Below are 27,350 nucleotides of genomic sequence, written 5' to 3'. Positions count from 1 at the left end.
TTGGGGTTAGCCTTTTGGAAGTACACCTGTCCTCTCCTGCAGGAGATGCAGGGGTTAACAACCAGGCAGGCTCTCTGCCATCTATCAAAGCAGGTAGCAGACAGACATGCTTGCCCCATTCCTCTTTGATCTTCCCAGATCTGAGTAATGCAGGAAAATTGTTCCATTTAGCCATCACAGGTCCTTGCCATGCCCATGAAACATTAGACTGGCCAAGATGACAGGCCAGGAGCTGCCTGGGGTCTTTGCAATGTTCAGAGATGTTTCTCCTCCCTAATTTCCACAAGGTTTTCCCTACACCTCCTCTCTGGAGAAGCTGGCACTGTAATTCACTGCTTTAGAACAAAAAATGCAGCTGAGCAAAGTCTCCTTGGCCACATCAAGGCCATACACCATTGGCAGCAACATTGTGGTATCCTGCACCTGTGGCATCCCACACCATCCGTTGGAGGTTTTACTCCTGCTCTGGAGCCAGGCAGGACTCTGCAACCATATCCCAGACCCAGTCCCCAAAGAACTCCCTAAGGACTCCCACCCCCTCCTGAGGTGATGGGAGTGCAGGGTTATGCACCAACCAGCACCATCATGGCTTTGTGACAATGCGGAATAATAATCCTGGAGGAGGGCAGCCACTGTGAGGCAGCCACATTTCTGTAGCTGCCTGCACAGGACACTGGGTTGTCAAACAGCCACTAGTAAACAACTCCAGGCACTGTCTGCCTTGTGTTTCCCCTGACATCCCATGGCAAAACTTCCTGGAGAGTCCCTGCAGCTGTCCTGTAACCACATGGATGTTGTATGGTGCTGCCAAATCTCAGGTAGGGCTGCAGGCAGCTCTTTGCATTTCCTGACTGACCCACAGCACTTCCTTTCTCCTCAGGCTGCATCTCAATCAGTTCATCAATGCCCACAGCTGGAAGTTCAGAGGCACCTGGAAGGGTCTAGGACAAACAGTGGAAGCTTCAGCCAAGAACAGTGAGGGTTGATGGTGATCAGAGCCCAGCAGTGGTTTCTGTGCCCAGCTCTCAGATGGGAGGCTGCCTATGGCACAATGCAAATCAAAGGGCTCTTTGGAGATTGTGGCAGACACAGAATTGAAGAGGGTGACACAAACATAGCCTTAACGGACCCTCTGCTTCTCTTGTTCATGGACAAGCCTTGAAAATGACCCGCGCTCTGGGAGCCTGGGAGAGTGGTCATGACATTGGATGGCAGAGGAATTTGGAGAGAAAGGCATGAGGAAGTGGTGGAGATGGGGCTGGGATTGGGTGCTCCAGCAAAGGGTACGACCTGGTCCTGATCTCTCTCAGGCTGTCATTAGTCATGTCCCATGATGTCTCATGAGTCAGACCATCTGCAGACTCACAGGTTTTCCAGACATTATAGTGGTCTTTCCCTTTGCTCCTCCCTGTTTTTTTTCTCAGAGCATCACACTTATGCAATCATCAAAGAAAAAGGATAACACTTTGAAACCCTTCTAGTTTTTTCCAATTTTCTCATTACTTCCTCTGTTAGGGGTCAAATGGTCACCTGGCCACTAGCTTCCACTTGCCCCCAGGACTGAATAATGAGTTCCCAGCTATCCCATGGCCATGATGATGAGGTGTGATAAGGCCCAGTGGCATCTTCACACCAAAGGGGACATGCAGTCCTCACTGAGGATGTTTGGTATACTATTTCTGACTGGGACAGTAGGACTTCCAGTGTGGGTCAACTGTCCCTGACATCTTCAACCTTCCCATGACTGTCTGGGCTGCCTGGCCCTCTTTCTCCCTCTGGGCAGGAAGACAGACCCCTTTCCAGTAGGAGGGCTGTCCCCCTCCACTTTCTCACCAAGCCATGCCCACCAGCCATGTCAGGCAGCAGCAGCAAGCTTCATACCAACAAAGATACAAATCCCACTTTGGAGATACGGCAGGTCAAGGATTTGGCTTTGGTGAGAGAAATCTAGTTTCCCTCCCTAACCTGATGTTGTTATGGCCATTCCCTGTCCTTCCCACAGCATCACAGGGGATATACAGCCACAGCGAATCCACACCAACCTGCCTGGCACAGGCAAGAAGGCAGCAGAGACAAGACCCTCTCCCACCCCCAAATCCCAGACCTTGGCCCCCTCACCCCCAACCACCTGCCCCTCATTGTCTCACGTGCCCACCTCCACATGAAGGGGATTTTGCAAAGAGGAGGTGGTGCCTGCTCATCCATCCCAGTGGCTGTCCCCATCCTGGCCACTGCTGCCGCCTCAGCTCCTCCTAGCCCGGGCTTCCTCTCCCGTCTTTGGGTCTGGAGCAAGCTGGATGCTCTTAAAAAGCTTTTTATGTGCGTGCGTGCGTGTGTGTGTGCGAGTGTGTGTTAATCACATGATTGTCATTCACCTGTATCCTGAACAAAGACCGTGCACTGTTTAAGACCCAAACAAGAAAGCCAGAAAGGGAAGGAGGGGGGGTTGTTGGGAAAACTGAAGGGGCTGTTGAGAGAGCAGGCGTGCGCAGGAGAAAATCCTTATCAAACTCCCAATTCATGGGTCTCCCTTTCCCTCAGCACACTGTGGGTATTGTTAGGCTGGGGGTGTGTATGTGTATTTTTTCGAAGGTCTGTATCGTCCCCTCCTTGCTCCTCAGCTCTGACGCTGTTTTACTGTATGGAAAGATTTCACAGGGAACCCCTCCCATTTTCCCAGGCAGTCCTGGGACAATACCAGTGCTGTGCCCCTGAGTTGGGCAGGGGACAAAAGCTGGCTCTCGTGCTGGGGATCCTGCTGCTCCTCTGCTGTGGACAGGCTCTCCCCTCTGACTCCTCCCTTGCTACAGGTTCCGGGGATAGGTGTCATCTAGCAAAACCCCTCCCCTGAAACCTCTGTGGTCCCACCTTGGTGGAGGAGGTGTCCCACCAATGTGGTCCCCTTTCTGAAACCCTAACAAGCAGGTGCCGCTGCGATGATGCTTCTTGTTCACCAAACAGCCAGCCTGGAGCAGGGCGTTTTTCTTGTCATCCTTGGGTGTGGTATGGACACGGGACACATGGACAGAAGAGACTTGGACAAGGATATACAAACACTCAGTGCTCTAAGAGGGGGTTGAAAAAAGGGGTAAACGGACTGCAAAATGAAAGAGAATTCAAAAAGTGGAGGCAGGACCAAAGGAGACAAAATACAAGAACTGGAGGAAGGCAGAATGGAGGGAAAAAGCCCCTTCCTCAACATTTAAATACAAGGAGACACTGAGATTGCAGAGACTGTGTAGCTGGTACACACTCCTTTGAGAACATCCCTCTCTGCAGCTGAGTCACTCATTGCTCTGCAATGAGGCACAAATTGAACTTAGGTCCTGGCTGGCTGGTGGCAACAGGCTCTGACAGGGATGGTGAGCAGTGGGAAAAACACTGGTCCAGTGCCCTGGTAGTTACTGAAATCCCTTCTGGGTCTGATTCCTTTCTTGTCCAGCTGGGAGTTGTTCTTCCTGCTGAGTTTACCTGTTGCACTCGGGGTGTGAGAGGAGCAGGCTGTAAACTTCGCTCAGTGCCTTGTGAGGCTCCTTTTTTTGTCTCCTGACTGGGGATCCTCTCTAGCAAAGCACTAGATGACCCCTGGCCTCTCACTCCCTACCACTTGAAGCCCTGCACCCTGTATCCCCACTCCAGAGGAAAACAAGAAATCTCTGCCACACTGCCTCTTTCCCGTGGAATCCACAGGAACTAGCCACCTGAAGGGAGAGCAAATAAACACCATTTTCTGGCCATTTTCTGTGTCATTCTCCCTCCCTGCCCCAGGTTGGAGGTTGGCTGCAGCCAGGGGAACAAGCAGAGCAGTGTTTCTCAGCAGAGGTTGCCTTCTTGAGGGGTAGGACACCAAACTTCCAGTTCTCCCACACTCCTGTGCAATGGGAGAGATTGAGGATGACCCTTACTGGCTGGGAGAAGGTGCCATGAGCTCTGCAGTATCACTGACTCTGCATCCAGTGGGCCACAGACAACTGTGTATGAACTGACCTTGCCTCATTTGTTTTTGCTAGTCATCTGCATGCCAGACAGAGGGTGAGCTGACAAACTGCCCCTGTCTGTGCTGTGAGTCCTCTTCTTCTGCCAACTACAACTAGGGTGTCTGTTGACAAGAGAACTGATCCCAAATGGCAGGACTTGAGGTTCACCAGCCGCTGCTTTGGCCAAGGAAGCAGGGCCTCAATGCTGCTTTGTGAGACTCTCCATTGGGTTTTCTTGTCATCAAAAAGACACATTCTTCCAAAGGGAAAAAGGCATCATGTGAAGAAAAGTATTTGAAGCCATCTTTTTTTTCCAGAGTAGGTAATATGGAAGAGAAGAAAGGTAGGAGACGATCCCTTGACAGTTATTTTTTTCTGTGGGGTGCAAGAAGCCTTTTTAAGTAGAGCTGCCTGCTTGATCCCAATGGCATCTAGCCATTTCACCCTCCCAGCTCTTTCAGTAAAGGCTCCTCATTGGGCTTTAGTGAGGTTTTCCCTGCAGCCACCCTATGGTTTCAGAGCTTTATTTACCCAGACAACACCAGGTGTGCAGGGAAATGGCCCTAAGCTGTCAGCCAATTTGCAGGGGCAGCATTCAGCCTCACAGGTTTGCTCTGAGGGCTTTAGCTTAGGTGCTCAGTACCATCCTTGGGACTGGTTCTCTCACAGTCCATGTAGTGCCAGTGAGTGGTTTTCTCAGTCTTTCTAACACAAAGCTTCTGGAGAGTGAATATAAGAGTTCAACTATAAGAGTTGAAAATGCTCTTGAAATCCTTTCAAGCTGTTTGCCTGGGTCATATGCATTAATCTCTTTGTATTTTCTGACTTAGCACTGAAGTATCTTCAGGTTGGCTCTCATGCAGGGAGGTGGGGCAGGAGCTCGGTTTATCTCATTGATACCACAGGAAATCAGAATTTTTGTGGGTGACTTCTCATGGTTACAGAATTGGTGTTGGTCTATACCAGCTGTGCTAACAAAGGAAGTTGAAGAAACCAACTACCAGAGGCATGTGGGAAGAAAAGTGAGCTGGAAAACAGAAGATGTGAGGGAGAGCATTCTAAACCATTGAGAGCTGAGACCTATTACTTGTCACAGTGAACAAACAGCAAGAATGAGGGTGAGTGAGTGTGAGAGTCCTTCTCATCAGGAAACCCCACTTTCCTTGTCAGACCATGTTTGCCTTTAGGAGCAGCTCAGCATGCTGGAGGAAGCAGAGCCTGCTTGTCTTGGCAAGATCCCACAGAACCCATCCCTAGAGTGCAAAAATCTTAAGAAGGCTCAAACTGGTATCCACTGTTCAGCAGCATGGCATTTTCCCTGGACCTGATGTCCTCTACCCTCAGAACACTTCTGATGCCCTGCATCGCCTTCCCTACCTTGCAGATGCAGGTCTGAATGATGCCCTTTTCACAGTGCCTTGACCCCAGGGTCCCAGGTCAACTTGTTTCAGCATAGAGGAATCCTCATGTGACTCTGAGGAGGACTAGGTGCTCACTTAGCACATGGGGAGCACTAGACCCTTCAGGAACAACCATGCTATCAGAGGGAAGGAGGGGAACCCCCATCCTGAGGACGCACACTCTTCTCCACACACCACCCACACCCCTTCCAGCATCCCACCACCCCAACCTGCCAGGGTTGAACCCTTCAGCACCATCTCTGGGGTGGTCACGCCAGTGAGAGCAGCAATGCCAGCAATTCTCATGAAGAAGCTGGCACCATGGAAAACAGGGAGCATATTGGTGGCTGAGGTGGGGTGGGGGGCTGCCTGTGTCCCCTCCCCGCCGTCCCTGGCCGACTGTATTCTGGCTCTGAGGAGTGCTTGGCTCCACCTTCCGCCCTTCCCTCCCCCGGTGCTAAGCAGCAAAGCCAGCTAGAGACATCCAGCCGGGGTATTAGTAAAAACCAAGCCTCCCTCCAGGAATGGCACTCGCTTGAGAGCCTCCCCGTGCTGCGCACCCCAACACCACTGGGGCTGGGAGAGAGAACAGGGGGGCTATTGGGATACAAATCACAGCCCTCGCAGGATTTGCCCGGCATACCGGCCAGCAATGTAAGTTTTTCTACCTGAGCTCGCTTGCACACGCGCACACTTTCGTTCTCGCTTTTTCCCTCTACTTTCTCTTACTTTTTTCATTTTCCTGAACAAGAGTCTGTGTTGCCCTCTGAAACTAGAGGTACAGCAGCTCTTGCTATGCACTGGCTTTTTTTTTTTTTCCAGCTAAGCCAGAGGCATGCTTTTCCATCACTTTTTAAAATTTCTTTCTTCTTTTTTTTTTTTTTAATTTCTAGTTGGGGAGGATAGAGAGGCCTTTATTTTTAGAGTGTTTCTTTCTCTTAGGGGGGAACTGCTGCACAGCAGCAGGGACTTTTAGAGGTGACTGCAGACAGAAGGAGAAAGGCGGAGTGTGTGGGACAGCAACCCAAAGCTATGGCTTGTGTCAAAGTTAAACTTGGTTGTGTTTTTGTCTGTATATATATAGATATAGATACAAATACAGATATAGGTACATAAATGTGACTATGCATATGCATACACAGACGTATACTGGAGTGTGTGTGTGGATGAAGTGTAGATGTATTTTAAGCCTTTGGTTTATCAGCTGTGAGAGGAGAGTGAGGGATGAGATGTCCCTGCAGAAGCACTTTCTCACAGCTGGGATCAGGGTCTCTGGGTGTGGATGCTGGGCCTGGGCTGGTTCCCTGCATGGTGGTGCCACCCGCTCAGGTTCCCTGGCACCTGGGGTATCAGTCCCTTCTGGCTTATAGATACAGTGCCATTGCTTCCCCTCCCATGACTCCCCCCAGACATTTCAGTGCATGTCTTTGAAATAAAGGGGCACTCCCCACACAAGTTTGGTGGCTCTCCTCCACATTCCACTCCTCTGGGGGGTGCTGTGCCCAGACAGAATGTCTCTCTCCTTTCAGGTCCCCAACCTTCCTTATCCCTCTTGCTGCAGGCCCTTCCACATATGTCAGCTCCACACGATTGCAGAGATAGGGAGCAATATCCCAATTAATCAGGGGCCCTGACCCATCCCCACCCCCATTGATCACGGGTTCTGTGGTGTGCACAGAAATTGCATTGCTTGCGCTTTAATTGAGCAGCCCCTGTCTCGTGGTCAGTTCTTCAGAGACCTTGGAGCCCCTTTCAGATTTGGTGGTTGCTCCTCCTTTTCTCTCTCTTCCCCCTCTTTTCCTTTCTTTCCTTTGTTTTTGTCTTCCTCCCTTCCCTCCCCAGTGAGAAGGACAGTGAGAAGGAAGAGGGAAGGCTTGAGAGCAACGATGGCTGACGACCAAGACCTTTCGGAGGTGGAGATGAGCCCAGTAGGCTCTGAAGACCATCACTGCCTCTCCCCAGGACCCTCCATGGCATCAGACAACTCCCCACACCTCACTGGCTCTGGAAATGGGGAGATGGGGAAAGTCAAGAAGGAACAGCAAGACTCAGAGGCAGATGATGACAAGTTCCCGGTGTGCATCCGTGAGGCAGTCAGCCAGGTGCTGAGTGGCTATGACTGGACCCTGGTTCCCATGCCCGTCCGGGTCAATGGAAGTAACAAGAGCAAACCCCATGTCAAGCGGCCCATGAATGCCTTCATGGTCTGGGCACAGGCTGCCCGGAGGAAACTGGCTGACCAGTACCCCCACCTGCACAACGCTGAGCTCAGTAAAACCTTGGGGAAGCTCTGGAGGTAAGAGAGAGTGGTGGAATGTGGGGTGTAGGGGCTGAGGTCTGGAGGTGTCCTCTATAAGACTGTGTGGTCACGTGGAAGGATGGAGACTCAGTGGAATGGAAGGGGTGTTCCTTGAGGGGACTTCTGTACGGTGGGCCCCGCCACAGGAGGTGCAGTTGTTGATGGGAGCCAGAGAGGTGTTGGATATAGTGAAAGCTTCCTCAGCAGAGCTCACCTCCGTCCTGGGGAGCAGCCCTTTCCATGTGTTTCATACTAAGTTTCTCTATTGTTCCTGATGGGGACACTCATTCTGGTCCTCCCTGCCTGACTGCCTGGGGAGATCTTGTTTTCTTGGCTCACCCTCCCTGTTGGGCTCAGTAGTGCACTAGCAGTAAACTGGCTGTGCTTAAGACTTAAGAGCTAAGTCACAGGTGGCTGCCTCAAGCCTGTCTGAACTCAGATCCCAGCACTTACAGGATTTCTTTTCCAGGCAATGCCACAAAGCAAGAGGGAAACTAGTTTACAGCTGAGGAGGAAGGTCAGGGGAAAGGAGATAGGCAGTCAGAGCCCAACACCCATCCTTCCCAGGATGGTCCCAGTTTTGGCTGGCCATGCAGGTGCAGTGAGATGGACAAGGAGAGACATGGGTAGAAACAGGGGCTGAGGCTTAGAAGAGAGGAAGACACCTGCAACAGTCCGAGCCTTAGCAGTCTCTCTTGGAATATGCTGGCTCAAACAACCCCATCTTCCTTTGCACCCAGAGAGATGCCCTCCCTTCTCACTAGCACACATACATTTGTCCTTTGGCATCACTAATTCACGCACCTATTTTCACTTTGTGCAGATCCTGTGTGCTTTGTGTAGCCTCCCCTCCTTCCTTCAGCAGATTCATAGGCTGCCCTTATTGCATGCAGCTAGCCCATGAGTGTGCAGAGAGCTGTTGTGCCAAAGCCAAATGTATCAGGCTACCTGTGCCACGTCCATCCCATGAGACGCTCTCTGCTGATAACCCCATGAACCTGTTACTTTCTGCCACAAGTCCCCAGCACAGTCCCCTGCCTCACGCCAACCAACGCAAACCAAAGCTCATGCAAACAGCTCTCTCATTCTGTCACACCCTGACAGCATTTCACAGAGGAAGGCCTCAGTTTTGGGTGAGCCAAGACACATTTTTTGAAGCAGAAGCTTCAAAACACACTCTCTAGAGCAGCTATTCATTCCTGGCTTCAAACCGCCTAGCTTGCAAGAACCAACCCCTTGGCATTAGGTTCTCCCTCTGCTATGTTAGCCTGCTTGCCCTGACTCCTGAGCGTTTAATGTGACCCTAGAAAACGGATTTCTTTGGGAAGTCAAAGGCAGAGCATTGACTGTGAATGTCTTATCTGATCTTATTTCCTGTTTGGATCCCCTCTGCCTTCCCTTTACCATAGCGCTTGCTTTCACCTGGGACTCTGCTGCCAGCCTCTGGACTGTGAAGCTATGTTGAAAAGAGGGGGTGTGTGGGGGAACCCATCCTTTTTGTTCCCAAAATGTTGGTTTCAAGATATCATTCCTTTCCTGCAAAATTTTTGTTAGATTTTATATGAATAGTGTCTCCTTCCAGGCACTACGTTTTCCTTGAAAATATAGCAGAGCAGTGAAACCTTCACAAGTATTGCCTTCAGAGCACAGAGAGATGTAGCCCCCAGCCTGTGGCCACAGTCATGCATCCAAAAGCCTTCCTGCTCCCAGGACATGGCTCCCGCTGCTGGCCACATGGGACTCAGAGCACTGGGACACTGCTGCCAGATAGTGGTCAAGGTCCCTGTGTGTTTCTTAGGGCACAATACAGCCAGGAAGCGTGGCTCAGATGAGAAGCTTGTGGGGTCAGGCCTGGAGTTGTTGTAAGCTGCTGAGTTTGCCATCCGGGTGCTTCTCTTGAGTGTCTCCTCTCCTTGTGCATGCTGAAGCTCTCCAAGCTGTGCCAGCCCCTATGGATATCACAGAACACAGCAAGCTGGGCTATGGGTACAGTCAGTGTCTGGCCACATGCGTGTGTCTTGCTGGCCACGTTGCATGAGGCTGGGGGAAAATATCAATCACAAAACTCCAGGGGAGGTGGCCCAAAGTTTACCAGGATAGTAGCCCAAAGCCTTGCCTTCCAGCCATGGTTTGGCTGGGCTTCCTCTGCTGAGATTCCCACTGCCCTATCTACCCTGTCCCCCAGGTATAGCTCCTACACATGTCTTCATGTACTGCTGCAAGCAGACAGGGATTTTTTCTGGATGGCTTAGCCTCAAACTTTTGATGAATGCCCTTGCAAAGGTGGCCATTGAAACCCTACTGCCATGGCTTGACGCTTTGGAAAATGTTGGCTGTTCTGAGCTTATACAGATAAAGGGTGGGTTAGAGGCAAAGGCTGGCGACAACAGGGACTCCCTGCAGACCACCATTAAACCAAGCACGTCCCTAGCAATCGGCACTGGGTGGCAATGGAAGAGGCTAGGAAATCTTGAGAGGCACCTGCAAAACAGGATGAAACAGCCCAGAATTTTTGTTTTTTAAGCCCAGAATTTGCACTGCCATGTCCTCCACAGGCACCAGCCCTCACTGGAAGAGGCTGCAGGATATGCCCTGATGGCCACGTTACCTGCCTGACCCCAAACACAGTGCCAGGCAGCTTATGGCCCCATCCACCTTCCCCAGTCTGTACCCACTGAGGGTGTGTGATGGGTGCAGACAACAAATAGGACATACTAAAAAAGAAGGGAAAGTTTTTGTGCCTGACGATCATGAAATCTGTCCTTGAATACTCTCCCTTCCCAGGGTGGGACAGGGAGCAGCTCTCAAATGGAGGCTGGCTGCTGAAAATGCCGGCATGACTCCCAGCCAAAATGCCAGCCAGCACCACCTCCAGGGCTGAAAACAAGGGAGGCATGGGAAGAAGGGGAGGAAGGCTTGGTAGGGAGGAGCAAGGGGCCCTGATGGAGGGATCTTTGCATGAGGGTGGCAACACCCAGGGAATTGGCTCATGCCCACAAAATCTAGGGCCACAGATGTGTAGGAGGGCTGCTTTCTGCTCCCAGCCAGCCCTTGCCTTGCATCAGCCCCAGTGCCCAAGCCCATCACTGCACTGACTCATTAGCAACTGAGCCCCAGACAGGATCAGGCCTCTGGCTGCTGAGCCAGGCGCCTGGCACACGGAGCGGTACAATGCCAGGCAGCAGAAGGGAAGGCTGTGAGGGGCCAGCAGGAAGGTTTTAGCCCTTCTTTCTCCTCCCAGAGCGTGGCGCTGGATGCTTGCCCCTCTCCCCTCGGCTCAGGGGTAAGCATTTGGTGTCGGGCTTGGATAAGCCCCATGAAGGGCTTTGCTCTGTGATCCGTAACTTCTCTGCCCGTGCGAGATTCCTTTGCATTATGGCCTGGAGAGCATGAGGGGCAGGAGGGGGAAGGCAGGAAGCAAATGAAATCCAAATCCCCCAAATCTCCTGGCCTTTGCCTGCTCGCACCAGTTTCACTTTGCTAAAGCCGATTTGAATTCTGATCCCAGTGGGAGGGAGGAGGGAGCAGGCAGCCTTGGAGAGAAGGCAAAGATGTGGGGAGTGGACTTGCCTCTGTCCTGCTGGTGGCACTACCCACTACTGTCAAGGGGAGAGGAAGTGAGGCATTTGAGAATTGGTCAGAGGGCAGGGATCTGACACCTGTGTAGCCTCCAACGGCTCTGTTTCACACCATCCACAAGACAGATCTCGGAGGCTGAGCTTTGCAGGTTTTGCCTCTATTCTCCATATCCCACGTTCTGCAAGGATGAAGGTTTTGCCAAGGCAAGGTTGTTCCCAGTCCACAAGGCCTATGAGGGTTGACCCTTGGAGGGCCATCTGCAGCAGCACAGGCTGAGGGATTAGAGCCCTGTGGGACTTGTGAGTGTGGTATACAGTGGCGGGAGGGAGACAGGAAAGCTGGTGTTGGATTCATGGTGGCTCAATTGCCCTAATCTCCAGGATTAAGGCAGTGGAGGAATGTGGTGTGTGGCCACAACCCACTCAGGCTGACTGGAGTGAACCCAGGTCAGCACCATGCCACACACCTTCCATCTACCAAGAGAATGCACAATGAGTAGTGGGGAAGGGGGTGTTTAGGGACCAACCCATTACTTGCTGGTGACTCATCTGATCGCCCACCAGATTTACCTGTGTATTCCTTGAGCCATGCCTCCTCTTCATCTTCAGTTTTTCAGGTCAGTTCAGGCCTTTATATCTTCCCTAGAGCCTACAGCTAAATAGAATTGATCACATTTTAGTGCTAAGGGTTTCAGGGGTGCCAAGGTGCTGGGACAGTCCCATCCCCATGTAGTTATTTTGCTGGGGAGAAAAAGGTGGGGACATAACGTAAATAGATTTTTTTTTCCTGTTTGTGAGCCCTGCCATTTGTAATGGGTGTTTTGAAAAGACTGGTCCCTTCTGAGAGCACTGGTTTTTGGTTGGAGGCAGGATGACCTTGAGTCACAAGAATATGAGGAGGAAAATCATAACATGAAATTGAAGTGCTTCCAGCTGAAATGCTTACAAAAGACTTGAGCAATGAGTTTGATCTTATCTTCAAGTGCTCTAAGGCATCCTGCCTGTGCATTTCACCGTTTCCTCAGAGAGCCTTAACTAGGGCAGCCCATGATCTGCAGGAACAGAGACAAGGAGCTTACATTTCTGCAGTGCCTTTCATCCAGAGACCAAGGCTCATCTGCTTCTACAAAGCCAGCAAAATAGCAGCAGCTAAATTTTTTACAATTGCTTGGGCAAGTTCAAGGAAGGCTGGTCCTTTGTGCTTCCGCCTTTTGCACTATCCATGTCTGAGGTGAGCAGGAGCTCCAGGAATAGTAAAATACACTGAGGCTCACCCTACCAAATTTTCTTTAATTCCCTTTTAGAGTATTGCAGGATGACTAAAGGTTGCTTTACATGGTTATAGTGGAACCAATATCAATTGTTGCTATTGGCGCTCCATACAGCCTCAAACTAGGAGCAGAGTCTATAGAAGGAGGGAGGTTAACCTGGAACAAATACAGTCTGGGGAAGAGCAAGAGACATGGGACAGGCAGCACTACAGGTAGTACACTATCTTTGTCCAAAGAACAATTCCAACTGACCTTAATTTGCCCGAAGTTTTTAAAAGCAGCTCATCCAACCTTATTTAACACAGCTACAAAAGGCTGCACTTCACCCTTTGGCAATGGAAGAGGGTAAATTGAATCTACTGAGGTGAGAAGCATCACACAGGTGGGAAAGGGGGACCCAGCACTGGCACCAACCAGTGGCAGGGCTTAACAATTAAGGAGAAGAAGGAAAGCATTGCTGTCTCAATGGAAACACTCCAAATTCTTCCTATTGTTCTGGGAAGTACCCTCCATGGGGCATAGGTGAGCATAGGTGTTTTACTCTGATGGACCTGCCCCACTTCTTTCCCTCTTCTCTTCTTTACCACCTTGGTTCCTGCAGGTTATTGAATGAAAGTGACAAGCGGCCCTTTATCGAAGAGGCAGAGCGGCTGAGGATGCAGCACAAGAAGGACCATCCTGATTACAAGTACCAGCCCCGTCGGCGGAAAAATGGCAAGGCCACACAGGGTGAGGGTGAAGGCCAAGTAGAGGGGGAGGCTGGTGGGGCTGCTGCCATCCAGGCCCACTACAAGAATACCCACCTAGATCACAGGCATCCCGGCGAAGGGTCACCCATGTCCGACGGTCATCCAGAACACTCCTCAGGTGAGTCTTGGATCTCAGTGAATCTCTTGACAGATTACAGCCAAGTCAGAGGCTCAAAAAAGACAAGTCATCATGGTGAAAGCCTTAGTGATGGGGCTCACACCTCATGACCCAGCAGACTGCTGGTGTCAGTAGAACCGGGACATGCCTGAGTTTCAGAGGCACTTGTGTTCCCCTACTCAGGCAAGGTATCGTTGCACATCTTTCCCGTTTTTTTCCACAAGATGATATAAAGAGATTTGGTTTTGGTTATTTCTTTCTCCCTCCACCAAAGCCTCCAGCTAGACAGCTGCTGGCATACTGGGAAGAACAGAGCTGGGTTGTGTATAGAGCCAGTCATAAAGCTGTAACTCACCTCTTCTCTCTTTTTCCTCCTCAAAATATTTTTCACATTGCAGGTCAGAGCCATGGACCCCCCACACCTCCTACCACCCCTAAGACCGAGATGCAGGCAGGCAAAGCTGATTCCAAACGAGAAGGTCGTTCCCTGGGGGAAGGGGGAAAGCCACACATTGACTTTGGCAATGTGGACATTGGGGAGATCAGCCATGAAGTGATGTCCAACATGGAGACCTTTGATGTCAATGAATTCGACCAGTACCTGCCGCCAAACGGACACGCTGGCCACCCAGGCCACGTCGGGGGCTATGCGGCAGCGGCCGCTGCTGGCTATGGCCTTGGGAGTGCCCTGGCTGCAGCAAGTGGACACTCTGCCTGGATCTCCAAGCAGCATGGAGTCTCCTTGTCCACTGCCACCTCATCGGTGGTGGACTCAAAGGCCCAGGTGAAAACAGAGGGGTCCACCCCTGGAGGCCATTACACTGACCAGCCCTCCACCTCCCAGATTGCTTACACATCCCTGAGTCTGCCCCACTACGGCTCGGCCTTCCCGTCCATCTCCAGGCCACAGTTTGACTACCCAGACCACCAGCCCTCGGGACCCTACTACAGCCATTCCACCCAAGCCTCTGGCCTCTACTCTGCCTTCTCATATATGGGACCTTCCCAACGTCCCCTTTACACTGCCATCTCTGACCCTGCACCCTCCGTGCCACAGTCCCATAGCCCCACACACTGGGAACAGCCCGTGTACACAACTCTCTCCAGACCATAGGGAATGGGGAACAGTGACCGAAGCAGCGATGGAAAGGCTCTGAAGAATCAGCACAGGCAGAAGAGCCTCCGAACTCCAAGGTCACTCAGTGCCATCCAGCCACCAGAACCCACCAAGTATACAGAAGTGCCTTTCTTGATCCCAGCTCTTGCTGGCACACCCACCCAGAGGAAGGTTTATCGTCCTTTCGCCCTTTACCAATTTTACACAGGCCACGTGACTGGCTTGCAATGTCTTACTGGCCTTCCAGATGAGGAGGATTCTAGACATGGAGTGACTGGTCTATGGTGGGTTTTGTTGTGTGCACCCTGGACTGTATGATGAGAGAGACTGTCCTTTCCTTCCCCTCCCACACGGCTCCAGGGAGTTTGCAAGTGTTTCCAACAGGTCGCAATGGCCAACACTTTTTTTTGTCACCTGTTGCGGGTGTAGGGTGGCCGCTCAGCCTTGGCAGATGTGTCATGGGAGGAGCAGTAGGGAGGACGGCATGGCCAGCTTCCTTGCAATCAGCATCGTGCAGCAGTCCTGTCTGAGATTCACACACGCATGAATCTTGAAACCCTTGGAAGATCAACCTATGCTTGCTTCCCTGCCGATTTCCACAGCTGCACCCTAGCTTTTCTTCCCACCTCCTCCCTCCATCCTGTACCTGTTTAATCCCACACTTCCCAGCATAGAGATTTGAAGGCTTGCCTGAACAGTACATGGGATTTGGGAACAGCATGGTCAGTCTTAGCATTACTCACATCACAGCCTGTGTGCACACACATGTTCATGTATGAAGGCGGAGGAGAGGCGGGGAAGGACCAATGAATCATTACGGTGCTATGGGTGAATCCTCCTTTTTAAAAATTACCCTGCATCATTCATTTATGTCTGGCATTTCTGGTCTGTCAGTCTCTTCTAATCTCTTCAGAACCCCTAACAACCTCTGAGCAAACTTGGTCCTTGCTCTTCAATGTCTGATGGTGCCTGCATGAAATGAAGAGGCACCAAGAAAGCTACAATGCTTGCCAATGCCCCAAGTTGATTCCACTCTTTGAGCTCCCACTCCAAACCCAGGCTGAACTCATTCGTCATGTCTCCCAGTCAGCCAACACCTCCCTCCCATCTATGCTGAGAATGGAAAGATACTCCTGTGGCTTTTAGCAAGGTAGATACGGACCCGATCTTGGACAATGAAAGAAAAGAAGTCTATTTAGGTGCAAAGTAATCTTCTTTGCCTTTGGGTTGCAAACTGGAAGCAACCAGCTATTATTTCAGCCCAACATCTGAGGACAGTCTGCTTCCTTCTCCTTTGTCACCTCCAGGACTGGGGTAGTTTGTCATGCCAGGGAATGAACCAGCACAAAAATTGCCAGAGGAAAAGATGATTCCTGGCAGCTGATTGCAGACATACTATGGGACTTTCCAGTGCATATTCCAGTCTAGAAAGAGACTAACCAAATGTGGACTGTGATGGGTGCTGCTGTATCTCTCTGCTGATATGACTGTCAGATGCCCTTCCTGCCTCCCTTAGCTACCGATGACTTATCCTTGTGGTGTCTGAAAAGATCATGTAGAATGTTTGCTCCCTGTATGCATGTAACTTCTTCCAGCCCTGTCCCCTTATTTATGCAAGTAGCACCTTCCTCCCCCCCCTCCCTCTCCTCAGTCTCTGTGCCATCCTAGCACCATTAACTCTGCATTAAACATATGGAATAATAAACTTAAAAGTTTCATTTTCACATGTCGGGGTTTTTTCGACCTGTTCCCTGCAAGTCTCTGTTTTTCCCCCAGTACATGTATGATGGGTCACATATATCACCACAAAGATCCTGTGCACAGCCTTCCTCTGCCTCTTAGGAAGAGGAGACAGGCACATTTCTGACTGGCTGTCCAGACTCCTTCATGGAGATGAAGCTCATCTTCTGTTTACATCTCACCTCCAGTCATTTCTTCCATGAGGAAAGAACTAATTTTTGATTTATGTTCTTCATCTGAGATATAGCACAAGCAATCAAGAGTACTATTTTGCACGTGCTTCACCCAAAAATTTCTTAGTGTGATTCTTAATGCTCTCTAGGATAAAAGTATGGGGCTTCTCATCTTGGTTCCTCATGACCAGGTAGCAGGTGACATACCTTCAAAAGAAAAACTTCCCCACATACACAAATTAGTGTATTTTGGAAGCAGCCGTTAATTTCTCTGTAAAAACTCCAATCCTCCACCCTCTTGCCTTCCACAAGCAAGAACCTAAACACAAACAGTCATACACACAGAGTATATTCCAGAACGCATGTGTGCACTTTCTTACTTGTTGAAGAACACATTCTGTATATAGTCAGGTCCTGGGAGGGTATCTGAACTCGTCTGGAAAGAAAAATGTGTAGCAAGTATCACTCTCCTTAAGAACATCTCTCAAGGCCAATGGCAGAATGGTAGGAGCCCAATTAACACAGACACTCCTAACAATTACAAGTTGATTCCAAAGGGTTTCAATGCTGGTGCACGTGAGCAGATGCAGTGAGTTCCTGTTCACTAAACACTTTATGGGTGAGGAGAGTAAGCAGAACATCTAGGAACTGTGGAACATGTTCAAAGCTTTTTAAAAAGCACAGCACTGTTTGGATGAAGATCTGTATAGGGCCAAGAGCATCCACAGCAGGATGGCTTAATTAATCTAATAACAGTGATGCCAGCTAAAGAGTTCCATGCAAAATAGGACTGACCATTCATGGAGAGGAGGAGAAACCTCTGCCCCAAATCACAGGCTGTAGGAAGGCACTGCTCAGCAAGTCAGGAGCATGGGTAGGGAGAAAGGGAAACCTTGGTGGAATTAGAGGTATGAAAGTTGATCACAGGGGTGGGAGAGAGAAGTAACACAGTATGGACGAACAGAAGAGTGGGAAAAGAAAGTTCTTAATCTCACATAAGTACTGCTCTCCAGCTCTTTAAGAAGCAAATTAGGAAAGCGAGTGGGCTCTGCCTCAACCATTCTCCAGTGGAAGGGGATGCCTCCTCTCATACGGGAAGGTTGTTCCAAGTAAGACAGTACTGAGACCACCACTGGCAATAGAGGGGTTAACCACTCCTCCTGCAGCCTAGCAAGAGCTGGCCCAGCATCCTTCCCTATCCCTTTAATCGTATCTGATACAGATGCAAGGCTGGGGAGGGGAGTCCGGTAGGGAACAAAGAAGCCATTTAAAAAAAAGTAAAAAAAAGGACAAGAAAACGACCGCGCACTCCATGGCAGACGCCAAAACGATTGCACAAAGGCACCATTTCAGGGCTGAAATTTCACCGCACCAACGTGATTAAAGGATTCCATTGAGGGTGGGGGGAGAAGGCCGAAGGCCACAGTGCTGCGAATTAACCTTTTCTTGGTAAGGATGGCCTGGACGAGGAAGCATTTGCATTCTTCACAGTCAACCCCCTCCACGCACCTGGAAACATCTCCACATCTCCTTTGACCTGTCATTTCACCCAGGGACCCATTCAGCTCTTGCATTATCGCCTCCTAAACCAGCCCTTCCTGTGCATACCAAGAAAGGAAGGATAGACTGGTACTTTTACAGGGAGCAGTAAGAAAATGACATTCATGGCTGGTTACATGAGCCAAGTTCCCAGGCAGGTGGGTATAAACTCTCTTTGGGACATGGACGCCCACGTGCAGGCACCGACCACACATACAGCATGGAGAATGATCACTTTATGTATAAGCACAAGCTTTAACACAAACTACTGAGAAATATTCTTTCTGGAATAGAGCAAAGAAAAATATTAGGCAGAAACCATAGGTGAGGTGTGCCTTCCTCCTTCTCTTTAAAAATAGAAAACAAAACCTCTGAGAGCTCTTTCAAGTAAGATAATTGAGAAAACTTTGGTGTGTTCTGCCCAAGCTCAGATCTTCTGCAGGCAGAGAAAGAACTTTGAAGTACACAGATCAAGAAACGAAAACTAGGTGAACTAATGAAAATCTGCAGCTGGCTGAAAGCTCTTGCAGATTGTAACACATCCACCCAACTCTTGACTCAAGCATGTTACCTCCCAGCACATCAGAGGTGAGGGTGCGGTACCTGATGGGGACAGATGACTGATCTTTCACCACAATACAGATCAAAGGAACTCTAGGATTTAGCTGCAGTTGTGCCACCATAAGAACCACCAGGTTATGTTCAACTGAGATGGCTGGCCCATCCTCAGGACCTCAGTTCCACTGTGTGTCAGAGAACCCGGCTGCACCAGGAGCAAGTGCAACAACAACCCACACCTGTTGAGCTGGTGGGGCAGTGAGTGGCGGCCGCGCTTCCGGCTGGGGCAGTGCCACTGAAAGGGGATCCCCACTTCTGATAAGCAGCAAGGTAGCAGGGAAACAATAGGTGGCTTGATGAGAACTGCTCTACGATACTCCTGAGAAGCCCCGGAGTCAGCACTGGCCAAAGAGGAAATTGGGGGTTTCCACAGCAACCTGTTCAGGGCACAAAGGCCTAACTGTCTAGGGGGAAGCAATGGAGGTGTCTCAGCACTCCCATTTTAAGAAGGGACAGTGGTGGAAGGCTGGAGTCTTTCTGAAGCCAAAGTACCTGCCAGAGCATTTCTGTACAGCAGGAGTTTAACTGGATATCAGTTCTGTAACCAGGGAGAAGCAGTGCGGGAGGGAGTTACTGCAGAATTTAGCCTAACTAAAAGATGAGGCCTTCAACACTGCAAGAAAGCTGAAAAAACAGCACTGCACTTGGCTCCCTAATCCTACTAATATAGTACATGACACACAGAGAAAAAAATAATACCTAAACTGGTGGAGACAGCTAAGAAAGTAATCTCTCAGACATATAGGACTGAAATGAAAGAGAAAGTCAGAGGGCAAAAAAACCCAAATACATTTAATTTACAATAGGGAGATTTAGAATTTATTTACACAAACACTAACCAAAATTAGAAACATCCCTGGAAATGCAAAACAAAAAACAATGGCTGGAATCTGATCAGTCTGTGATAATTAACTCATCCACACCCCAGTCTTCATAGCTCCCATCTGGAAGGTAACGACGGATGATTATGGGGATCTTGCGTGCTCTGAAGGGAAGAGAGAGATGAACAGAAACGTCAGAATCTCCACTGTATCACTTCAGTAGGTGATGGAAGTGAGGTGCTTGGTGGCTTCAATAAGCCCACCAGATTTAACTGAGAGCTGTGCAGCACCAGTGATTTGATATTATATAGCAAAGTCCCAACAACCTTCTGTCATTTGTAGATGCAAAGCACTCAGCACCCTCAGACTATGAACATCAAAGACCTCTCAGTCCTCTGTTGCTACTGCAAGAATTGAGCCTTGCGGTCTGAACCCACTAAGAGACAACACCAAGCATCTAACCCTGATATAGGGGGAAAAATATAAATCAAGGGACTTGAAGAACAAATCCACTTTTTATTTGACAAAAGGTTTTTCCCCACACAACACTAAAAACGGTGGCAGAATTCTGAGAACTTCCAAGAAAAACTGGTATTTACAGAGAAATTTGGATCCTGAGAGCATCAGTTACATTTTTAAAGGATACATAAAACAGTGACTATTCAGGTACCAAAACCTGTTACAGCTGGGGTGGAGCACAGCACCTGCTAACAGTGCTTCTGATTAGAGAGCAATAAAATGCTGAATACAATTTAACTTCATGAAAGTAGATTTAAGTCAGCAAAGCATAATCAGACAGTCTGGAATCTAGCCAGGGCATCAGGTTTCAACTGTATCAGACTTGAAAAGTAACTCAACTCCTTTACATTCAGGGAGGTTGTTTTTCCAGTAGTAAAGTAACTGATGCCAAAAATGACAACCGAATTTTGGCACAGAACAGGATGCACCACCCTGGCTTACTTTCCAGAGTTCACACACAGGCAGTGACCAGAAGAAACTCAGCCTGAGCCTGGAGATGTGACAGGAATATGACCTAAGGAGCTTCTTGCAATGGCAAAGGGAGCTGTAGTAGATAAAAAATCTGCAAGAGCAGCTTCAGTGCACTGAGAAACTGGGGAAGCAGGAGGTCAATTTTGTTCAAGGACAGAGACCTAATCACTAACAGAGTCCAGCTGCTTGAAGAGTATATGCATGTGACCTAGATTGTGCAGGAAAACTGTAGGACAGCAGGGAGCTCTGCTGTGGAAAGGTGGGCCTGCAAGTGGTCATCCAAAAGCTGCCTCTGCTGCAGTCAGAAAGGATTTATTTACCTTTCTTTAAGCAGGGGGAAAGCACAAGAAGCCAAGCATGCAAGGGTGCAGGAAACAAACATTCTCATCAGCCTGACTGTTATTTTAATTTTTGCTAGCACTTCATTTGAACACACGTCTGTTCAGATGGCTGCTTTCAAACAATACAGTTTGGGGAATTAAATCAATTCTCAAAAGATGAGGACCTTGGGATCCCATTACAGAAATAAAGAACACTGGGACTGAGAAGTAGAAGCAATCCAGAGCACTCCTAACCATCAGTATTTGTAGGAGCAACTAGGACGGAAGAGAACAGCTGTGGAGAAAATACAAGGTGAAAAAAGGAAAAGGCAACTATAGTGCTTACTGTTATTGAGGGAAGACAAGGTTGTCTTAGAATAAACTGCTAAATACTTGGATGAGGAGAGGACTGCTGGCTTTATGGAAATCAGTACAAAATGTTACTTACTTGAGTTCTTTCATGGCAATGAGCAAGGGGTCTGTCTCTCCTTCCAGCTCCACCATCACAGGGGCACACATCCTAGGAAGAACATAAACAACCACTTGAGGAAAAACACTGAGAGGGAAGAGCTAAATGCCTGACTACCTGCACCTCCTCCAGAATAGCCAATAAAGTAGGAGGGTGGGACACCATCCTCACAAAACTGATTTGCTGTTGTGCACTTCAAGAAGAAAATTCCCCCGGAGGGTTACAGACCAAACCTTTACTTCACTGTTCTTCTTGTCCCATCCCTAAGGCTCTGCTAACCAGCCCATGGTCAAATCCACACTCTCCTTGTCACCCTCTGTGTACTTAAACATGTGGAAAAGAATGGTTCTAAAATGAAACCGATGAAAAGGGTGGAATTGCTGTTAAATGAGCAGGCCTCCTACAACTCCAACAGATCTCTTACATTCTGACTTGCTCGCAGCTTCCACTCTTGATCAGGGGAAGAGAGGGGCTGAATTCACAGGGCATTTTACCTCTTGGAAGAAAAAATTAATCATTTTGCAAAGGACTACACCCATCCACTGGGCAGTGGTGGCAGAGAAAGCTCACATTATGTGTGGCTAAGGCCAAAGGGGCTGCTGCTGGTCTGGGCTCAGCACTGAAGGCAGAAGATGCAGGTGAAGCAGAACCAGGTGCCAGAGTGCTTTGGATTAAAGGCCTGGCACGGGCCCATCTCATCTCCTCCCATTTTTTTTGCGTTTCACCAACTGAAAGAACATGCATAAAACAGCTTCACAGGCTGTGCAAAGAACAGCTCTGAACATGCACAAGAGAAACCTCATTTTCATGGTGGCTATAACCAAGATGAAACCCTTGCCACTGTCTAACAATCTCACTCAAAAGGCAGTTTTTCAAAAAGCATAACACTTTTTAATATTTACTATTAAAACAAGTCTAAAAAGGCAAATGGATTAAGAGCAACCAGCCTTGAAAGAACTTAAATTAAGTTCTAAATGTTATTGTCTATTATAAATACAGCCTTAATATTGCAAATACTTTAAAAAATTTACAGCTTCCCACAATGCAACTGCACTTAAAAAGGATTTGAGGTTGGTTTCTTCACTCCCAATTCCTACAGCCCTGTGGTATCAACTGAATCTGTTTTGAAGCACCTCTCCCTGCAACATTACCTCTTACAAACCAATTATGAACTTTCAAGTCCATGCTGGCTCTCTTAGGAAAGACCAGAAACTGTCTTGTCCCATCCCCTAGTAATTTTGTCTGTGACCTAGGAAAACTCATTGTGGCTACTAGATGCTCCCTCTTTATGCACAAGGAACACAGTTTCAGGCAAGGAGAGACACAGAGATTTCAGGTGCAACTAAGAGCCCCACAGTCCTGTGCATCATTGTTGACCAGAGGGTGACATGCAAGCTCAGCAGTCATGCAAAGATTCAGAAGATCTGGTAATTTTTAAGGGGAGAGGAAAACACTTATCAGTGTAAAGGGAGGGGCAAATGCGGCAATGCTGGGGACACAGTGGGCAGTACTCACGCTATCTGGAGAGCACGAGTGCCCAGGACTCTGGCTCGCTCATACTTGGTCATGTAGGGAGTCGTGATCCGCTTCTGGTTTGCCTGCTGCCGCTCTCCCGAGGGCAGGATCTCCACGTTCTCCTGACCCTCCTGTTGGAAACAGACCCGCGCCGCTGCTCAGCCGCACCCACCACTAAGGCCTCCCCAGCCAGGGCAGTCACCCAGCCAGCCTGCGACGCGACCCTGAGAGCCCGGCCAGCGCAGCGGACCGCGGGGCACCCACCTCCTCCGCGTTCTCCAAGTCCTCCAGACCCTCATCCTCCTCCACATCGTCGAAGTCATCCCCGTCAAAGCTGCGGGAGAGACACACGCGTCGCACTTGAAGCCGGGCCGCCCCCCCCCCGACCCGCGCCACCGCCCCGGGGCGCGACACGCCACCGCCACCGCCATCACCGCCGCCCGTCCCTCCCACCGGCCGCCCCGCTCGCACTTGTCCTCGTTGTCGGACATGTTTCCCGCCCGGCGCCCCCTGACCCGCACTTCCGGGAGCCACTTCCGGGTGTTGTCGTGACGTGCCGGAAGTTATCCTGCGCCGTTGCCATGGCGATCGCCGCTGCTTTCCTCGCGCCCCCCGTCCCGCCCGGTCGCCGCCCGTCGCGATGGAGGCGGCGGGGACCACGGGCCGCGGCGGAGGCTCGGCGGCGGGCAGGCCGGCTCGGTACAGCACAGGCACACGGGAGCTAGTGAGAGGTAACGGTGGAGCGGGCCGGGGCCGGGCCCGGCTGCTCAGGGCGCCGAGGTCCCACCCACCGTACATCGCCCCGAAGTAGAGCGTCACACCGCTGTCCGGCAGCCGGGTGGCCCCGTCGCTGGTGTCGCTGACCCGGCTGGTGTCTCCCAAACCCGCGTGTTCCCCTTCGGGTTGGGGTTGTGAGGGGGGGTGAGCCCAGGGCCGGCTCTGCTGCCTCTGATGGACACGTATTTTTCAGCGATGATGGAGGAGTTGCAGGTGACGCAGTCCCAGAAGCGATACCTGATGGACTATGTGAAACGTGAGTGGGGCCCTCTGGCTCTCCTTCTCGCTGCTGTGCTGTGGTGGAGAGCTTTTGCATCTCGGCTTGAGACGGGGACATTCGCCCACAGCCTGCTCGGATGGGCAAGTGCTTTAAAACAGCAGCACAACAGCTGCTGGCACATGGGGACAAACGGGGCAAGCTGTTCCCATGGGTCAGCCAGGAAACAAGGCACAACGGTGTGACTTGAACTGCAGTCTATCATGCCCAATGACCAGGGTGAGACATCTGGGGCACTGGGGTCTTTCTTTGTGATGATACTATGGATCGACAGGTAGATCTGCTAGCAATGGCCCAGAGCCATCCATCCAGAGTCCCCTCTGCCTGATTTGCTGTTATTTTTGGTTCATCCCCCAGGAGGACATGCCCTGCCCCTTCAGAGGTTCCCCCCATCCAGCAAAGAGCTAGTGCCTGTTTCCTACCCAGCAGCCTGTCAGCCACACAGGCTTCCAGCTAGACCCCTTCTCCGGCCTGCCAGGGTCTGCCAGGCAGGAGATGCCTACACCCGAGAGAAATTCAAGCCACAGCCCACACGTAAGTCAGCAAACATTGCTAATAAATACATGGTGATGCCTGGAGCCTCTCTTCCCCTTCTGTCTATCCCCTGCCTCAATCTCAGCAGTGGCAGTGTATCTGAATTGCTCCACGTCTTCACACTCTCAGTCTTCAAAGATTCTTCAGAAACAGACCTCTGAGGGAGCATCTGCTGTAAGTGCTCGCTGGCTTTTGCCTGCCAGCTGGGGAGGTGACGGGTGATAGGGACCTGTACAGTCTTTGAGTAAGAGCGGAGCACTACATGATTTTCTAGCACATAAATGTGAACCACACCTCTGATGTTGGTTTGGTGGGCTCTGTACACATATGTGGTGCTTGCACACAGTCCAGGGATGGACTGACGTTAATTAAACACTTCCTCTGCCACAGGTAGCAGGGAAGCAGTGTGGTCAGGCTCCTCCGTGAGGAGACATGCTGATAATAATGTTTTTTTTTTTCCTTTGGCATTCACAGGAGATTTGGAAAAGGAGAAGAGAAGACTTCAAAACATCCTAGCAACAGGGAAGGATGAGGTGGAGGATGAGAGGCAGCAGGTGTTTGTTCGGAAAAAGGAAGAGGAGATAGCAGAGCCTGACCGGTTTGAAGAATGTATGTCTTCATGTCCCCAGGAGGGAGGCAGGCCGGAAGCCTGGGAAGCTAGCTCCCTCCTAGGGCTTGGCTGGCAGGCTGTAAACTGCCATTTCAGGGGGAGCCACAAAAATCAGTTTCCAAGAGAAAGGACTTGCTGCTGTGACACTCTGATCCAGCCATCCTCACAGAGCTTATACTGCTGAGGTTTGCTGGCAGATAGCTCTCTGGGCTGCCCACACGAAATGCACCCTGGCAGGGGAATAGCCTAGAGATGTGCAGGGATACCTGGGAAGCAAGCTCAGGTACTGTTGGTCCTTTTCCCAGCAAGCATGACTCAACATAGACCAGGTCACTTGACAGCCTGACCACAGTCTGGGCCATTCCACTCCAGGATCACAGCAGTTATACTAGCAAAGCTTCAATATCAAGTAGAATTTGAAGCAGTGAAAGACTTTGGCCTGCAGAGTATACTGGGATAACAAAACGCTGCCTTAATACCTCTCTGCGCTTGCATCTTCAATGCGTGTGTACAGCCCTGCCAGCCCTTTGCCAGCGGCAGCACAAAGATGGGCAGTGCTAGAATAATGTGTACAGAAGGGGTGCTTTGGTCCCTGCTGCAGGGAGCCACTGCAGCTGGTTTCACAGATGCTTGGTAGCCTCCAACACTTGTCACAAAGCTGAGTGTTGTCCTTGACACATCTGTGACAGAATTTGGATCAGCTGGCTTACGTCTGTGCTACAAAGCAGCAGCTGATGGTCTTGGATGGTTGCAGTCACTGGGTGATGCATGTAATCTAATGAACCTCAACAGCAAGTTCTGTTTCCATCCACAGACTGGTTAAATGGCCCACAAGCAAAAGAGAGTTGTCTACATAAAGAAAACTAGAAAACTACTGTTCCTGGGAGTCAGGGAGTTAGAAGCTGGGGAGAGGGGGCATTTCCCATTATGTAAGGGACTACTGAGGTATTGTGATGACATGTTGAGCAAGGTGAGTGTTACAGCAGGTATCACCCTGCCTTGATGGGACTGCTGTTCAAGCAGAACTAGGAAAGTGGGGATTCAGGTCTAGACAGAAATGTGTTTTCTTGCCTTTTGGCTGCACGCTGTTTCCAAAGTTCTCCCTCTTGTCCACCAGTGATGAATGAAATTCAAGAGAGGAGGGAATTCCTGGCAGAGATGGAAGCTCTAGGACAGGGCAGGAAGTATCAAGGAATTGTCCTGACTGAAATCTCACAGGTATGCAGGTGCCTGGGCTGAACAGTGCATGAAAGGAACCCCATGTGTCAGAGATCATAAAGCAGAGTCTTCTCTGATATCTGAGCAGGGAGGGGGGCAAAGAGCTGCTTCCCTTCATGGCACAGCTCAGGCATGAATTTGGGGAATGGTGGATAACACTTTTTCAGCTTTCTTTCCATCTCTGAATGTAATTTAATCAGGGAAATAGAGTTTTTGTTCTTGAGGTTCGCAAAAGCAGAAAAAAAAAGCTGCTGGCTTTCTTCCTGCTCAGCTCTCCACCTTTGTACTTTGCAGAAACTGCATGAGATGGAGATCATTGACAAGAAAAGAAGTGAGGAAATGAGAAATATCATGACAAAAGCCTTCCCTGTTGGGAACAAATCCAAACTCCAAGACTAAGCCAAGGGCAAAACACAAGTGCAATTTGTTCCCACCTATTCTTCCCAGACTCTCGGCATCGGAGAATACTCTCTGTCTGTTTCCAAAGAGGGGGCAGCACCATCTGTTGCCTGAAACTAGAAGGCAGGACCAATTTGTACATAAACAGTGACAGAAGTTGTAAAATCCTTCCCACACACTAGATCCCTTCTTGCTCAATAATATTAAAGACATGAAAACACATAGCAAGGGCTCCGAAAACATGACAAAGCAGAGGCTTCTTTTGCCTATGCAGTGCCTCAGAGTAAAGCAATTCATCCATAGAAATGTCATTCCTTCCCATCTACCCAGAAGTGGACATTTCTCATGACAGCATGATGGTAACACATGCTGCCACCACACCTGTAACCTGCTCATTCTTGGCCCCATGACTCCAGGAATGTCTCTGGATGAAATGCAACTGCACAGCCCTTGGCATTGCTGCAGGTCACAGTGGCTATGACCTTCAGCATCAGCAAACCTCTGGTGGCAGCCCACTCTACAGGGGCTCAGGAACGCAGCTTGCCATGTGCAGACAGCGGATTTCACCCCAGTGCCTGCTGCTCTTTGCTGTGGGCTTGCTGTGATTTTTTGGTTCCTGAAAGCATGGTATGCAGAATAGCCACTGTATTCCCAGAGACTGGAAATGGCTGTTTGGTCACCTCATAAGTAACCTGCGCCTCTGTCCTCCAGCAGGCTGAAGCATGATGTCCTGCTTTTCCTATGCAAATCCCAGCATAACGTCCAGTTTCTGGTTTCCTTAAGATCTCATCCTCTGCTTCTTAGCAATACTTAACCACTTTCCAAAGCCAGGCAGCATGCT

At 50.0% G+C, this 27,350-nt stretch overlaps 3 protein-coding genes across 3 annotated transcripts; 2 read left to right on the top strand and 1 right to left on the bottom strand.

Annotated features, from left to right (window-relative positions):
• Positions 1 to 5,728: 5,728 nt before the first annotated feature.
• On the top strand, positions 5,729 to 16,233 carry SOX10 (SRY-box transcription factor 10). Its single transcript, XM_066184101.1, has 4 exons — positions 5,729 to 6,031; positions 7,220 to 7,673; positions 13,127 to 13,392; positions 13,791 to 16,233. The coding sequence occupies exons 2-4, from the start codon at positions 7,264 to 7,266 to the stop codon at positions 14,504 to 14,506; spliced, it is 1,392 nt and encodes a 463-aa protein (XP_066040198.1). The 5' UTR covers positions 5,729 to 6,031; positions 7,220 to 7,263; the 3' UTR covers positions 14,507 to 16,233.
• Positions 16,234 to 19,347: 3,114 nt separating this feature from the next.
• Positions 19,348 to 23,242, bottom strand: POLR2F (RNA polymerase II, I and III subunit F). Its single transcript, XM_066184103.1, has 5 exons — positions 23,166 to 23,242; positions 22,959 to 23,028; positions 22,695 to 22,825; positions 21,159 to 21,230; positions 19,348 to 19,564 (listed from the first exon to the last, which is right to left on the bottom strand). The coding sequence occupies exons 1-5, from the start codon at positions 23,183 to 23,185 to the stop codon at positions 19,474 to 19,476; spliced, it is 384 nt and encodes a 127-aa protein (XP_066040200.1). The 5' UTR covers positions 23,186 to 23,242; the 3' UTR covers positions 19,348 to 19,473.
• A 14-nt stretch (positions 23,243 to 23,256) lies between these two features.
• CUNH22orf23 (chromosome unknown C22orf23 homolog) lies at positions 23,257 to 27,025 on the top strand. Its single transcript, XM_066184102.1, has 6 exons — positions 23,257 to 23,425; positions 23,665 to 23,727; positions 24,106 to 24,282; positions 24,757 to 24,891; positions 26,010 to 26,110; positions 26,405 to 27,025. The coding sequence occupies exons 1-6, from the start codon at positions 23,335 to 23,337 to the stop codon at positions 26,507 to 26,509; spliced, it is 672 nt and encodes a 223-aa protein (XP_066040199.1). The 5' UTR covers positions 23,257 to 23,334; the 3' UTR covers positions 26,510 to 27,025.
• Positions 27,026 to 27,350: the final 325 nt, after the last annotated feature.

Source organism: Chamaea fasciata, unplaced genomic scaffold (genome assembly GCF_029207755.1).
Source record: "Chamaea fasciata isolate MVZ Bird 193981 ecotype frontalis unplaced genomic scaffold, bChaFas1.0.hap1 SCAF_5, whole genome shotgun sequence".
NCBI classification, from domain to species: Eukaryota; Metazoa; Chordata; class Aves; order Passeriformes; family Sylviidae; genus Chamaea; species Chamaea fasciata.
The sequence above is the reverse complement of the archived record's forward strand: the minus strand, read 5'-3'. Positions and strand labels throughout refer to the sequence as shown.